Source organism: Eupeodes corollae, chromosome 1 (assembly GCF_945859685.1).
Source record: "Eupeodes corollae chromosome 1, idEupCoro1.1, whole genome shotgun sequence".
Lineage (NCBI taxonomy): Eukaryota > Metazoa > Arthropoda > Insecta > Diptera > Syrphidae > Eupeodes > Eupeodes corollae.
Window position 1 is genome coordinate 152,487,306 of NC_079147.1, and position 14,891 is coordinate 152,502,196.

The 14,891-nt window shown below is 35.8% G+C and overlaps 1 protein-coding gene across 1 annotated transcript in view; it reads left to right on the forward strand.

Annotated features, from left to right (window-relative positions):
• LOC129945838 (uncharacterized) overlaps window positions 1-14,544 on the forward strand; it is a 238,993-nt gene extending 224,449 nt beyond the window's left edge. Inside the window, exons 10-11 of the mRNA XM_056055775.1 lie at window positions 12,902-14,262; window positions 14,465-14,544. Of these exons, the coding sequence (XP_055911750.1) occupies window positions 12,902-14,262; window positions 14,465-14,478 (1,375 nt within the window). The 3' untranslated portion in view covers window positions 14,479-14,544. The remainder of the gene's footprint in view (window positions 1-12,901; window positions 14,263-14,464) is intronic.
• The last annotated feature ends 347 nt before the right edge of the window (window positions 14,545-14,891 follow it).

A 14,891-nucleotide genomic window follows, 5' to 3' on the forward strand; every position in this document is an offset into this window, starting at 1 on the left:
ACAGCATTGAGTTTTTGAAGCATTAATAATCGGAATTTGATGAGCCTAACCTACACTGCCGTTGAAGTTAAACATCCAAAGGACAAGGATGTGAATCTAGAAACGAATATGAAATGATGATTATATTTTCACGAGCGAAACAGTTCGATGGATAAGAAGGGGCATACCAGGCATCGTTTATGTATATGAAGATGCAAAAACCCGAAAATTGCAACTTTCGGCTAGAATTCATTCGAACTAGGCAACTTGGCAAAAAGCATTTTTAAAACATAATGGTAAAACCTTTCGGTTATAAGAAGTAGTGAAAGCTACGGGTGCTAGGAACCCTTTTAACAGGGCTGGATTTAGGGATCCAGAGGCCTCGGGGCAATAAAGGAGCGAAAGAACCCTCGCCCAAATTATTTTCAAAATAAAGTAAACCATTTTTTTCACTCGAGTTTTTCAATAAAAAATTTATTGTGAAACCAAGTTGATGAATAAACACATATAAATATAAACAGAAAAAAGAATTATGTAAAATTAAATTTTAGGGTTAAAGAACGGAACCTTTAGAGCTTTTTTCGCCGAAAAATCGTGGATGATTTGGTTGAAATCCAGTTCTCAGAGTAAATCGCTTTCAATGCTGAGGAGAGGAAGGTTCGATAGACGGTTTTGTCCCATTCGTGGTTTGAAACCTTAGGTTAAGTTAGGTTAAAGTGGCTGCGAATTCATAATCCACACACTTAGGCCAAAAGAAAAGGCCCATTGTGATACCACATGAATCTTAAGAGTTACTTCTCACTAGTCGAACCATTTTTATAAAGCGAAGGAGATATTTGATATCCTTTTTAGCTAGTTCGAAGACTATTTTTTATAATTTTCATTTTTGAAAATGAGCGCTCTCCAGTGCAATTTCTTACCATCAAAACCAAATACATTCTCAATTCAATTTCGAGGTAATGTAGCTCTGAAATTTTGATTTTCGAGAATTTGGTAGTAAAAAAGTTTCCTTTTTGTATGAGTCAATCAAAGACACAAATTGAACCAACTCATTACCAAGACTAGGCTCTAAATCATCCGGATACACTTTCACCAATGCCTCTTCTGCAGCGTGCAAATTTTCAGTATCTATCTTCTCGATGTGATTCAGGAATCCAAATCTCGAACGTACAGCTTCATAGCCATGCAACCTTTCAGTGAGAAAAACGGATAGCTGGTCAATCACTGGAAAGAAGGCGGATACTTTGTATTTTTCCTTGGGTGACAGATTTGCGTCTTGTGTTTCCCCGTAATCGAGCGAACTCAGCCTCACATTTCTCGTTCTAGTGCTAGTTGCACATATTCATCAGTATGGGATATTTTTTTGGCTGCTCTCGTATTTATCGAAACCATTTCGTTTGGATTACACGAATGATTTCAGTGATTCTAGTGCACGCATTGACGATTCAGGAATCAACGTTCCAAGATATCGTTCCAAAATGAAAAGGAAAGGATATATTAAGACGGGATTGGGTCCAGAAAGAAAAAAAATCAGTAAGCTTCATATCGTAGTGGGCATTTATAGGGAAGAAACTAGCCCACCAGGGTTGAAATTAATAATACTTTTAAAGTTTTTCACGGTTTTGTTGTTTTTTTATCATATTATTTATTATTTATTTATTCATCAATCGAGTTACAATTACTCTCACAGACTACGAAACTTACAATAACTTGTTTACATATATGTACATACATTATTTGTTAATAAAATATAAATTTAAGATATTTTTGAACATTTCTCTTGTAGAGTGAAAATTAAAGTCAAATTCAACTATAACAGCATTAATCTCTTTGATACAGCGATTAATAGGCTCATTTGCGGCATAATTAGTAGTATGATAATCTTGTATGAACAATTGATTTAGATTTCGGTTTCTTAGACAACGACTTGGTGCATAAAGACTGATCAAATTGAGCAAACACAAACAATTGATGCGATAACATAAAATATCTCTTATAAATATGATTGAAGATATTTTCCGACGGTTTTCGAGAGTATGTAAGCCAATAAGCTGACATCTTGAATTGTAAGGAGGCATATTTTCTATATTCCAACCGAGCCTTTTAACAACAAATCGAGTAAATCTCTTTTGGACTCTCTCAATTCTTACTGAGTACGTGATATAACAGGGATTCCACACTACACTACAATAATCCAGAATTGATCTAACATATGAGATGTATAATGATTTAAGAGCATACGGGTCTTTTAAATCTTTCGAATTCCGAATAACAAACCCTAACATTGAATTAGCTTTGTTGACTATAAAATCAACATGTTTGTTGAATCTTAAGTAAGAGTCAAAAATAACGCCTAGATCCTTCTTTTCATTTACTTTTTTTAACACGATATCTTCTAAAACATAATCAGACAAAATAGGAGATAAACAACGAGTAAACGTAAAACTTTGACATTTCGAAACATTGAGAAGAAGTTTGTTTTTATTGCACCATTGCGAAAGCCTATTAATGTCTTCTTGTAACAGATAACAATCAAACGGATTCTTAATACATGAAAATATTTTAAGATCATCTGCAAACAAAAGACATGATGAGGTAGAAAAAGCAGAAGGTAGATCATTAATAAAAATGAGAAACAGGAGAGGACCAAGATGGCTTCCTTGAGGAACTCCAGATGTCACCCTTATTGATTTAGAAACTGTAGAATCAATTTTAACATGTTGAGTGCGTTCTTTAAGATACGAACTGAACCAATTAAGCATTTTGGAATGAAAACCTGTTTGATTAAGTTTATGTATCAATAAATTATGATCTACCCTGTCAAATGCTTTTGCAAAATCTGTGAAGATTACATCCACTTGATAACCATTTTCGATATTATTTAGAACATAGTTTGTAAAAAGTGTTAAATTTGTGCAAGTTGACTTTCCAGACATAAAGCCATGTTGATAGGGAGATATTGTTTCTTTTAACAGAAAACTAAGTTTATCACAAATAAGTTTTTCAAACAACTTAGGAATCACTGATAATTTACTAATTGGCCTATAATTTGAAATATCTTGTTTCGAACCACTTTTATATATTGGAGTAATAAAGGAAGTTTTCCAGTCACTCAGAAATTCTCCTTTTTCAACCGATGTATTATAAATAAAACACAAAAACCTAGCAATCGAAGAAGCACAATTCTTTAGAAGTACAGCTGGAACTTCATCGGGACCGGCAGAAGTATCTTCAGTAAGACCAGATAAAGCCTTTTCAGTTTCTTGTAAGGAAATGTGTATGCTGCCAATGTTGATGCTGCTATTAGAATCAACATTTTCAAAACTGTCAGTTTGAATTGAACTTAGATAATTTGATTGAAAAAAATTCGAAAAAGCATTACAAATGTCTGATAAATTTGTGTATTGTGAACCTAAATATTCCATATTCTTTGGTATTCCATTACTATTTTTTTTTGTCTTGATGAAAGTCCAAAAAGTTTTGCTGTTAGTTTTTAATTTAGATTCGATTGCAAATATGTAATTCTTATAAAGGAAATTATTTAACACATTAAAACTTTTTTCTAGAGTAACATAATTAGTCCGCAAACTATCATTTAACCCAGAATTTCGCAGCATTTTATAAGTTTTATTCTTTTTATTCTTCAAATTAATCAATCTCTTATTGAACCAAGGTGGCTTTGAGTTATTTTTAGTTAGTTTTTTTGGAACAAAAATATCAATTGCCGTTTTTAAAGTGACAAGAAAAGTATTATAAAATGAAGCTAAGTCAAAATTATTTGAATTTGATGGCAACGATAGATGGTCTATATAACGCGCTATACCAGAAAAATTTGCCTTATTATAATTGTATTTAAATGAATTAATTGTATTACTTTTAAAATATTTTAAAATTTTACATTCAAAGACTAAAGCTAGATGATGGATAGAATTTGAGAATATTGGAATATTGGTTGAGGTCTTTTGGTCAAAAACCTTGGTTATTTATAGGACCAATGTCATAAACAGCTATATCAAAATTTGTGTGTCAGCTCACTATTCTGAAAATTAACAGGGGGTATACCCTTCGTCGTACATTATTTTTTTCTTCGTTTGGTCCAATTCTCTCACTCCACGGGTACTGCCTCTTGCGAGGAATTGACAAGTTCTCAAAGAATAATTCTTGTCATGAAACTGTAGGTCCCCTCTATCCCTAACAACAGTACTCTTACACTGGAATGGTTAAAAGTTGTAAGTCACTAAGCCCTAGTTCTCAAAAGTCTGTTGCTCCACCCAAAAAAAACTAAACATTCAGATTCCGTATAAAACGTTAGATCCAGTTCCATTTTTTAAAGAAGCTCATACTTAGAGGGGTTTTGTTACCCTTATTATTCCAAGACTTCGTTTACTCATTAGGAAAGGACGAGATTGTTTGAAAGGTGATTTCGGTGAATATTGGCTTTGAATTCTTCTTTCATATTGCAATGACTGGGAAAGGCACAGATGTAGAAAATCATTCCACATTCGCGTAGTACGGTTAAAGAACAAATATCTGTAATTGACTTGATTGTATTTCTATTATTTCTATAGGCGCAAGTATTAAGGTTGAATTCATAGTAGGAAAAGCCATTATCACTCGGATAGTCGGTTCCAGTGATACCAAAAGTCCCCAACTTATCATCACACATTTCTCAAAAACTACCAAATGAATAAAATGTGATTCATACTAATAAAGTAAAAATTACACTGATTTAATTTTTTACTTTTCGTAACGAGCAAACTATTAAAATAATTGACTAGCGGCACATCATCTGGAGACCTAGAGCAGAGAAGTTTAGAAGCATATTTGCTGTCCACACAACGACAATAACGTCTTCAATCTAAATCATGAAACATAAATTTACGCGCTATAGCTTTTGTGAGTCGTCGTCGTCCGCCGGTCGTCTGATTTCTCCCTCTTGCGTATGTATGTACATTTCCCTTTAACGCAAAACATCTCCTCATTTAAACATGACATTTGACAAAGTGACATCAAGTTCGAGTCGGCAACGTTTTGTGTGTGCCATGCGTTCCTCGTCGTTGACGTTGTCGTTGTTGTTCTTGTTGCACTCGCGTCATAACATACGATTATCTTGGGTTATACGCGACCTGCGCGGTGTTCATTCATCACTAAGCGTGGATGGGCTGCTGCGTCGTCTTCTTATACCAATCATTGGCACACCGAAGAAGCATACATACATATCTTATGTAGAATGAATAGTTTTGACTATAAACTGACGGATAGACAAATACCGAGTGTTGATTCCAATAGAGGATGATGTGATGCAGTTTTGCAGTTGCAGGCAAGACGGTCTTAATGCCATCCTGTGTGAGCATGGACATGGGCATTGACAATGCCCACTACACAAACGAAGGAGATTAATTGAGTGAAGATGAAGAGGAGGCTTTGAGGATTCTTGATCTCCATCTACTTTTGATTGTGCAAACGACGATTATAGTGATGATGCGGTTGCTGATGAGGCATCGGCATTTTACATTTAATTTTGTTTGCGTCATGTCACACACTGGGGTTTAAAAAAATGTATATTTATTGTCTTTGTGCATCTGAGAGTCTCGTACGAACTCACCATCAAAAAACGGGCACTGGAGTTGGCCAGTAATACAAAAAGGACTTTTGTTCATTGAAGTATAGAAGGCATAGAAACAATCGGCATCTGGTCCCTATTATTTTTAAACTTAACTTAACACAAAACACTCGAAAGATTCTAGAACTCACTGGTGAGCTTTTCAAAGCGTATCCCATTTATTAAAAAACACCACTTTTCGACACCACTGTTTTGTTATTTACCTCCCCATAACGAATGTCAAACTTAATAAAACAAAAATATCCATCAGCAGTAGCATTTCAGAAACTCACCATGTGCTGTGCAGTCAAGTCTTCATCGCAAAAATGCTCATGACGAGCATCGTTAAGAGTTATGCAGGCGTGAACTTTGCTCCCATTTGAAGAGTTTCTTGTGCAAAAGCCATTGCTAAGCGCTAAGCGAGAGCTCAGTTCATCATCAGTGATGCAGCAGCACGTTGAGTCGTTGAGCCAGCAGATATTATGGGTATCTATATTTTGTCTTAAGCTGACACAAAACGGTCAGAGGGGAATGAAGAATTTATAATACACAGCTTGAATTCCACTTTGATCTCATTTCGGAAGTTCATCGAGTACTTTAAACACAAACCCAAATGGGAAGAAGGACGGTTCGTCTTCATCCGTGCGTTGTTTTTGGTCGACGACGGTCGTTTGGTCATTTGGTCGTTCGTATACAACCAGGTCCTTCGTACAACCAGGCCAGGCCAGGCCATCTTCATCCATCCGCCGCGCCAAGTTAAGCGCGGGACAGTCCAAAGAATGGGTTATATTTTGATTGCATCTGGACGAACATAATTTTTCCGCAAAAGTCGAATTAGTCGACATGCAATCTGATTAGAGGCAGTATAGCTCTGTCTCATTCTGTTTTTCTCAACGAAAAGTGTTGTGTTCTTATATTATTGTGAGCAACAAACACTTGGCTCTGGTTGCTTGAACTTGGGATCTTTTTCTTTTTTCCAAACACCAAACCGAGATGGGATGTTCTTATGGCAGGGGGCTTGAATTTAGGCTTCGAGAATCTTCACAAATCGAAAATAGTCCAATGGCAATAAAATTGCTATATAATATAAACGAGTACACACGCGCAGCGCAGCAATAACACTTTTCAGAGGCTCTTCTTTTTTCTAAAGAGAAAGATTGCTGATTTTTGGTTTTATTGGATCCTTAAAGTTGTATACCTATAGAATAGGACTATGCCGCTGCCGCCGAATGATTTGTTGCAATAACCGCAGCTGAAGAGGACGCAATCAGACAAACAGCAAACGGACAGTGTTTCGAGAAGTTTTTATCAGTCAATTGATGCCAACACTCTCATATAAGACAACCTGGACTTTGTACAATTGCAACTAAGTGCAAACACTCTGAAACTGGTTAACTCGTATTTATAAGTTCAGGAAGACTTTGTGGAGCCAAAGTGATGTTGCATTGAGTTTTGTGTTTCTTCTCTTGGACCCAGCCGTCAATAGTAATTTTATTGAATGGCAATTTTCACTCTGACAAGGAACTTCACTTAACAGATGCACGTTAAACAAAAGAGTTGACGTAAGAACTTTTTTTTTTATAAATTTTGTATGTTTAGAAATGTTCAATTTTTTGAATAAGTAATGAAATATATTTTAATGTTAAGTACATTTTTTAAATTAAAAATAATTGAAATCCTAAAAACCTTGCGAAAAGCTGGTAATGCCTCGTACTATTTAAGATCTTCAAAACACAAAGTTTTGGGTCTAAAACATCCGCAATTATTGTGTTGTTTTTGGTTTGAAGAAAATTTTACACGAATTCAACATCTATTTTGATTTATCTTCAGTATCTGAACGAAAACGAAAATATGTACATGACGCTCCACAGTCCCCAAAGCTGATGTTATCTAAACATTTATTATCTAAAAGTTTGCGCTTTGTAATATTTCAATGCTTTTTCTTCGGACATTTTTGACAAAGTTGAGCTGTTAAATTTACACTTGTTCAACTTTTAATCCTAACACCTTTAAAAATTAAAACAAAAACAAATGAGAAGAATCTTTGGTCAAAGTGTTTCAAGTGTCGGAGTTAGTTCGTGTTATCACTCATCTTAAACGTTCCTTTCTCATTTTACAAATTGAACAAAATTATGTGGATACTGATTAAGTGTTCAATTTATTGCCATTTATTCGCCCATATTGCAATCTTTCTATACGATACAACGCCCTGGCATTCCAAATATCATGGAGATGGACTAGCGGTGGTGGTTTGTATTTCAAAATACAAAAATAAAACAAAAAACAGAACCCATTTAAAGAACATGCCATCATTCCAACTCCTTCAATATGACCTGAACCAATTTTTATGTATTGTACATTTATGCTTGGACTTCGACTTCGAAAGGTTTGGTTTTTGTTTTAAGTTGAAAGTTGTTGTCTTTTTTTGTCTTGTATGTTCTTTGGTTGCTGATGAAATATTTCATCGACCAAATAGATAAGCCACGTTTAAGACTAAATATAGAGCGGGGATTTTAACACGCCAAACCAAGGCTTTGGGTTAACCTTCCTTCCTTCCTTCCTTTTTTGCTGTAACTGCAAATGACGAACCATCATCATCGATATGATTAGGAAAACGAAGTGGGACTAATTTATTATAAATAATAATAGGTTAGGTTTAAGAGCACTTTGTAACTAGTCAAATGATTCTTTAATAAATTATTATTTCTCCTTGTTATTATTTAATGAAGGAGTTATTATTGCGTGACGTTTGTATTGTACTTTACACAAGTTCATTTCTATTCAGATCAAAGGTGAATGAACTCTATAAGAGCTCCATTGCCATATATGTTGGTAGCCTCTGTGAACTATGGATTTTGGCAACGGCGGCGCAGCGACGACGGCGTCAGATTTCGTCAGCAAATCTTCAAAATAAAAAACAATGAAACCAAGTTCTTTGGCGCTTGCAAAACCTTCATCGTATCTTTAGTTGCTGGTTGTGTCTTTATGTAAGAATGAACATGTGGCTTTATAATGGTTAAAGATGGTCCACAATAACAATGACAAAAACGACGACTAACAATGGTGGCTTAATAAATCAGTTTTCGTTTTGTGGCGCGCGCTTCTGTCGCATTGACAATAATTCTTCTGTAAAAAAAAAATAAAAAAACAACTACAGAAACATTTTTGGTCTTCATTGTTGACCACCATGTTTATCACAAGGATTAGTGAAATATACTTACTTATGGATCTATGAGATACCAAAAAGTAACCATATTTGTTTGTAAACGATTGTCAAACATTTTTATTTATGATTTCAGAAACCACCATAAAGAATTATCTGAATGTAAGGTTCAAAGGTGATTTTATGAAGGACATACAGTTTTTGGGTTTACTTGTGGAATGACCACAATATTGTTACAATATATTGGAAGAAATGTAGAACAGTATAACACATCAATTTTGAAGTAATTCCTTTAACAGATATGTGTGTTTTGTGTTTTTAATTCAATGCGCTTTACAGTGATGATATTCCTAGTTTTTCTAGACAACTATTATATGGACAACAGTTTTTGATTTAAATTAAAGTTTAAGATGTCAAGATATTTTGTTTTATCTATTTACGACTAGAGTCTAGTATTTGGCTTCTTCTGAAAGCCACCATCATCTATATTTTGAAACTGCTCCAAAATACAGTGCACTGCTTTAAGAACTTCCAAATTATTAATATCGTGTCTTTACAATTTTATTTTCTGTAACAAATTATAATCGAATACAAAATAACATTTTAAGAAAAACAAACTTGAAATGGGTATATTGCATATACAACGATTTACAAAATTTAAAAAAATTCAGTACTAAATGCTTCTTGACATGTTTTTAAATCTGAATGAAAATAATTTCAGAAGATTTCAAAGTTAAAAATAATATTACAAAAAAACAAGAAAAACTATGAAAACTAAAAAAATAAGCATTTTCTTAACAACTACAAAATTAAATTTAAGATTTAGGCCTTGATGAGAGCCCTAATTTAAAGAAGTTCTCAATTGAACAATAGTCGAAGAAAGATTCAGCAACAAGGAGAATGTTGCTCACCTTCGTAATGCTTTGGAAGGGAAGCATACCAGTTTGTGTTTGAGCGATTAAAATATTCATCGGATGCTAACGCACTTCCCATCGTGTCATTTTTGTTCTTATTCATGATTTGACTACAGATTTACTTAATATTCCAAAGTTAGCGTCAAAGAGTAATCCCAAGATTCGCTTATGTGCAGAAAAAGTAAATGGTTACGTTTCTGATGTCTGATTCATAAAGCTAATCTTACAAACGATAGCATATGATGACCAACCTAGCCTCCACTCTTATCACAGGTTTATACCAAGATTGACAGAAAAAGGATTCAAGTGTTCTAAATAAAGTATTTGATTTGCATCCAGATCTTAAAAGGCGACTAGCTTCTGTTCATTCTGAATCAAAAATATGTCAAGCTCATTCAAAATCTTTTCGGAAAGTTTTGACTCATCAAGCACAAACAATAGAAAATTCTGTTTTCCAGCCATTGTTGTGAAGGAACTCTTATAAAAAACAACATCATTTACATCAGTGTTTTTTCAGTTCAAAGCATTGCGAGAGGGTCAAAGACTTCTACTTGTGACTCCACTTGTTTGGATTCGTCTAAACACGGCTGCAGAGTTTTGCAAAGGACAGAACTCCTGGAATTGACGGTTGCCCAAGAAGGCATCCTACTTTGCTACACCAATCAAGTTTGGATAAACCACGGCTACATGCAACTGCCAATTCATTTGTTCCGCAGTCTCATATTCACTCTTCTCATATTGTTAGTAATACATCTGTAATTTTCAAGATTATCCCGATTTGACTTCATGAACGAAAGAGTAGATATATTGATACGTTTGCTTTCCTTAAGGTTGTTTCGCAGGAGAAAATAATTATTTGAGAAGATTTGTCAATGCAATAAACTTAAGGTGTTGCTAGTTTCGAGGAATATTTTTGAAAAACTCTGGATTTGACCGTATGGTTCTATCCGTGACGTTGTCTATGGCCCAAGAGAAATTTGGCATCATCCAGTCAAATTATAATCTTTGGCTTAGCATTTACAAATTCCACCAATGGAAAGCAGCGAAAATGGCTTTCATTGGCGACATTAAAACGCAGCTATTATCTGCTTTGAAGTCTTTTGAATGTCTTTCCTCACCAGAACTAAAATTTTCCCTTCAACTTTTTTCACAAACACGGCTAAAACTAGTTCTTCCTTTTTGAAAGTTTTAACCCAGAAATGTCTATACGTACGACACAATTAATCGTGAAGCTTTATTGTTTAACTTGTATAGTTTAGGAGTATCACTCAAATTTGGTGATGTTTTCGAAGAGTTGTATAGAGGAACTCAGTTGGCAATGTAGAAAGGTGTGGAACTTTTTAACTGGGACGCAACAACAACAGAAGTGAGGCAAGGTTGTACATTGAGCCTGACATTGTTTCGCTTTTCATCAATGACTTCTATGACTACCTTCCAGGTGGCGTCGATTTTGCAGGAGTTTCTATCAAAGCTTTATTATTCCATAGAAACATTGATTTTAACAGTGAATACAAATTCCTCGATCTTTTCAAGAAATTTAAACATGTTAAAACAATTTACAGACAAAGTGCAAAAAGCAAAACCTGACATTATTCGTATGGCTGTCAAGTGCGAGGTTGCAAAAAGTATAATACTGTAGAAAAACTCTAAACACTCTATGTTAAGAAAATGTTTCGCCTACCATCGAATACGCTGAATTACGTTATCATTAAACCATTGAAAATGCAATCGGACTACCTTCTGAAAGTCATCGAAATGCCTGAGTCCCTTTTTGTTAGGAAGGTGATTATTAAAGCCATCCAAGATAAAAAAAGAATAAAAACCGCGGAAAGTTGTAATCTCAATCTTACTTTAAACATTGATAACATATCGAATTGTAAAGCCATCCTTTACGAGTTGGCCAAAGCATTCCACATTATCGATGTGTGACTTAAGAAAGAATCTCTATACTTGACAGTACGCCCGAAATTGAGCTCAAGACTATACTGATGAGCATTCCTGGAAGATCGAGTGTTAGAGGTGAATCGTTTAAGTAACTGAGCTGGTTCGACAGAACATTATTTGTAAAAATATCGGTAAACAAGGAAAGGCATGAGACCTTGTGGCGGTGTTTTAGCCTATCATTTTTAAAGCCCTTTTTCGAATTCTGTCCAAGAGATTTAAACTTGTTTTAGGGGCAGCTGCCCAGATATGCGAATTATATTCAAGCTTTGGACGGATGAAGGGGAGAACAATTTCTTGCACGGTCGCGTCGGAGAAATGCTGAGCACCTTCGGCAATATCAATTATGTGATTATTCCATAAAAGGTGATCTGTAATATACCTACATACCGAGTACTGACAATTGATTAGTTTCCTGGACGCAAGTGCCTCTCATAGATAGCGGCATTGGGCGTGTATTACTCTTTAACGGTAGGAGAAAGCATTGAGTTTTCGAAGCATGGAATTCTACACGGTTTTTGATTCCCCATTTGACAATGCTGCCAATATCAGAATTTAATGAGCTTATCATACGCTGCCGTTGAAGATCCACATCCGAAGGACAAGGATGTCTAGAAACGAATATAAAAAAACTGACGGTACTTTCGTTGGCGAAACAGTTTAATGGAAGTGAAGTGACGGGCAAAAGATCATTTATGAATATGAGGAAAAGAGTCGGAGACAAAATGGAGCCCTGGGGGACACCAGCATTGATTTTATGAATTTCAGACTTGAAAAAGGAGTGTCATTGTGGACGAGCGTTTGAACCGACGGTGACGTGGTGTATCGTACGTTTTTTACAAATGACCAAACATTTTTACTACCTTTGGGACATTGTACAATTTTTTGCCATCATTTCTGATCATTCAAAAATTTTGTTTGTCGAATATGACCATTACAGGTGTTTCTAGCTTGTTTGAACTTATTCGGGTTTCCTTAGTCGGGTTGGCTTTATAAATCAGGAACCTTACATCTCTGCTCCTTATAACCTCTTTACTCTTTACAGCTCGAATCAAACCATGTGTTCTTTTAGATTTGATAAATTGTACCCTATTCGGGATGAAATTTCTCATTCCACAAAGAATTAAATTTGAGGCTAATATGTATTTTTAATGAAGCAGAGGGTCTTGTCCATAATTTAATCTAACAATTCTACATTTGCTATCACCTACATTGAACTATAAAATATTATTTAATTTTAAATGATGTTAAGGTTTCTTTTTTAAGAGCTCATCAATATTTTGTTTATGTTTTTTTTTTTAGTGAACGTGAAGCGTCCGTGATGGTTGCAAATTCTTGGCTGTATCATTTTTATTCAGTTCAATCGAAGATCCAATTTGGATTGCCATTCGAAGGACCAACCCGTGTTCCACCGACCACACCTGCGTACTATCACCATCATCCAACCCATCCACACCATCATCATCATCACCATCATCAGCTACACCATCATCATCATTCGCCAACACTGCCGGCGAATCTTGGCCATGGATATCCACCGCCTCCACCACCACCGCCACCATCGTCATCTCATGTGCCATATGGATACCACTCACCCGTGGGCATAGGATCAGCCGGACATCACCACCATCATCATCATCATCTTTCGGCTTCGCAGCAATCACCTACGTCACATCATGTGATGAGTAGCAATGATGGCAGTGATGGTAGTCACCACCAGATCCAGCATCACAATGGTTTGGTTGACGGTCACGGGTTGAGCACGACGTCGTCGTCGTCAATCGAAAACGCAACGACGTACTCCTCTGTGTATCGCCTAGAGAGCCAACCAGTTGATTACAGCCAAGTACAACCTCCTCAGACAACATCGACGTCAGCTACATCACCTGGTGGTCAATCCGAGATGCGTTGCAATAGTGCCAATAGCTCGGGGTCCAGCTCAAATTACAATAGCATGCGATTGGGATCACCACCTGCTGTGAAAAAACGTCTAATTGGCAAGCTAGAACCGTTGTACGTCGTTGAGAATCATTCACCCGAGTCAATTACCGATCTAGACACTCACTATGGCAGCATGGATCTGCATCATCACCACCACCATCATCACAGTAGCTCGGTGGTTTTTGCCACTGTTGTGCCCACAAGACCACGTCTGCTGACCAAAGCTTTGCCCAGTGATCCCCCGGATTTTATGGATCAATGGAATCCAAGTCCCCCATGGTCCGAAACCGCTCAGAAACTTACCGATTCTGCCCACCAGGAGCTGAGTCCTTGCATAACAACTACTCCGCCAACGCCAACCAGCGCTCCACCCGTTCAAACACTTGGTCCAGCATTTTCATTTGAATGGATGTCAGATCAATTCGTACCCATTATGGATCCATCGTGCGGTCCGTGCGTATCGTGTTTCACTCCCGAAGGTATTCCCGTTCAAGTGCCAGTTCATCAGATGTCTTTAGCTCATCATCATCACCACTGGTCGCCAGTTGTACCACCAACAGCCCAAATACCCGCCGATCACAATCACCATCACCACAGACTTGTTCTGCAGAATGGTAGTTTGGGTTCTCCATCAGAGACGACGGCGGTGGAGGACAACATTAGTGTGGAACATGTGACAGTAATTACCAAAGGCGAGGTTATAGATGAGACAGATGTCAAAGGTGAGATCAAATAAAAAATCATTTATTACGATAAAAATTAATTTATTTTTATAGTATTTTGATATTGATTTATGCGGTGATTAGGATTTTATAATTTTTGATATAATTTTCAGATCTGAAGTTTAAGCTTCCCATTAAATTTAGCTCGTCTAATAATCCGATGAACAAATAACCAAAATTGTTGCTTTTCGTATAATTTCAGGTTCAAGAAGTTGAAAATAAATCAACCCTCAAAGATAAAAGAATTTAGATGTCAAAATTCTTCTCACGCAATCATCAACAGTAAGGAAAAAAGTCAGTAAGGATTAAATTCTATGGCTGGTTAGTGCAATTAAAAAAACAAAAATGTTATTTAAAACTTTAAAATGTGCAACCTGGAGACATTATAATAACTAAGAAAGAAAATTCTTTACAACTACTTTAAGCTTCCAGGTGCAGCTGTCTGAAGATTTAAATTGAGATAGTAAATCATTAACTTCAAAACATTAGCTTTGACTTTGAGTTTAGGTTAAACATTGGATCCGTGCAAAAAATATATCACTCTTTCCTTTTTTATAGGTTCAAAGTTTAACAGTCAAATATTTTAAAATACAATATTTTCTATCTGTAATTAGAAAAGTAATGAACAT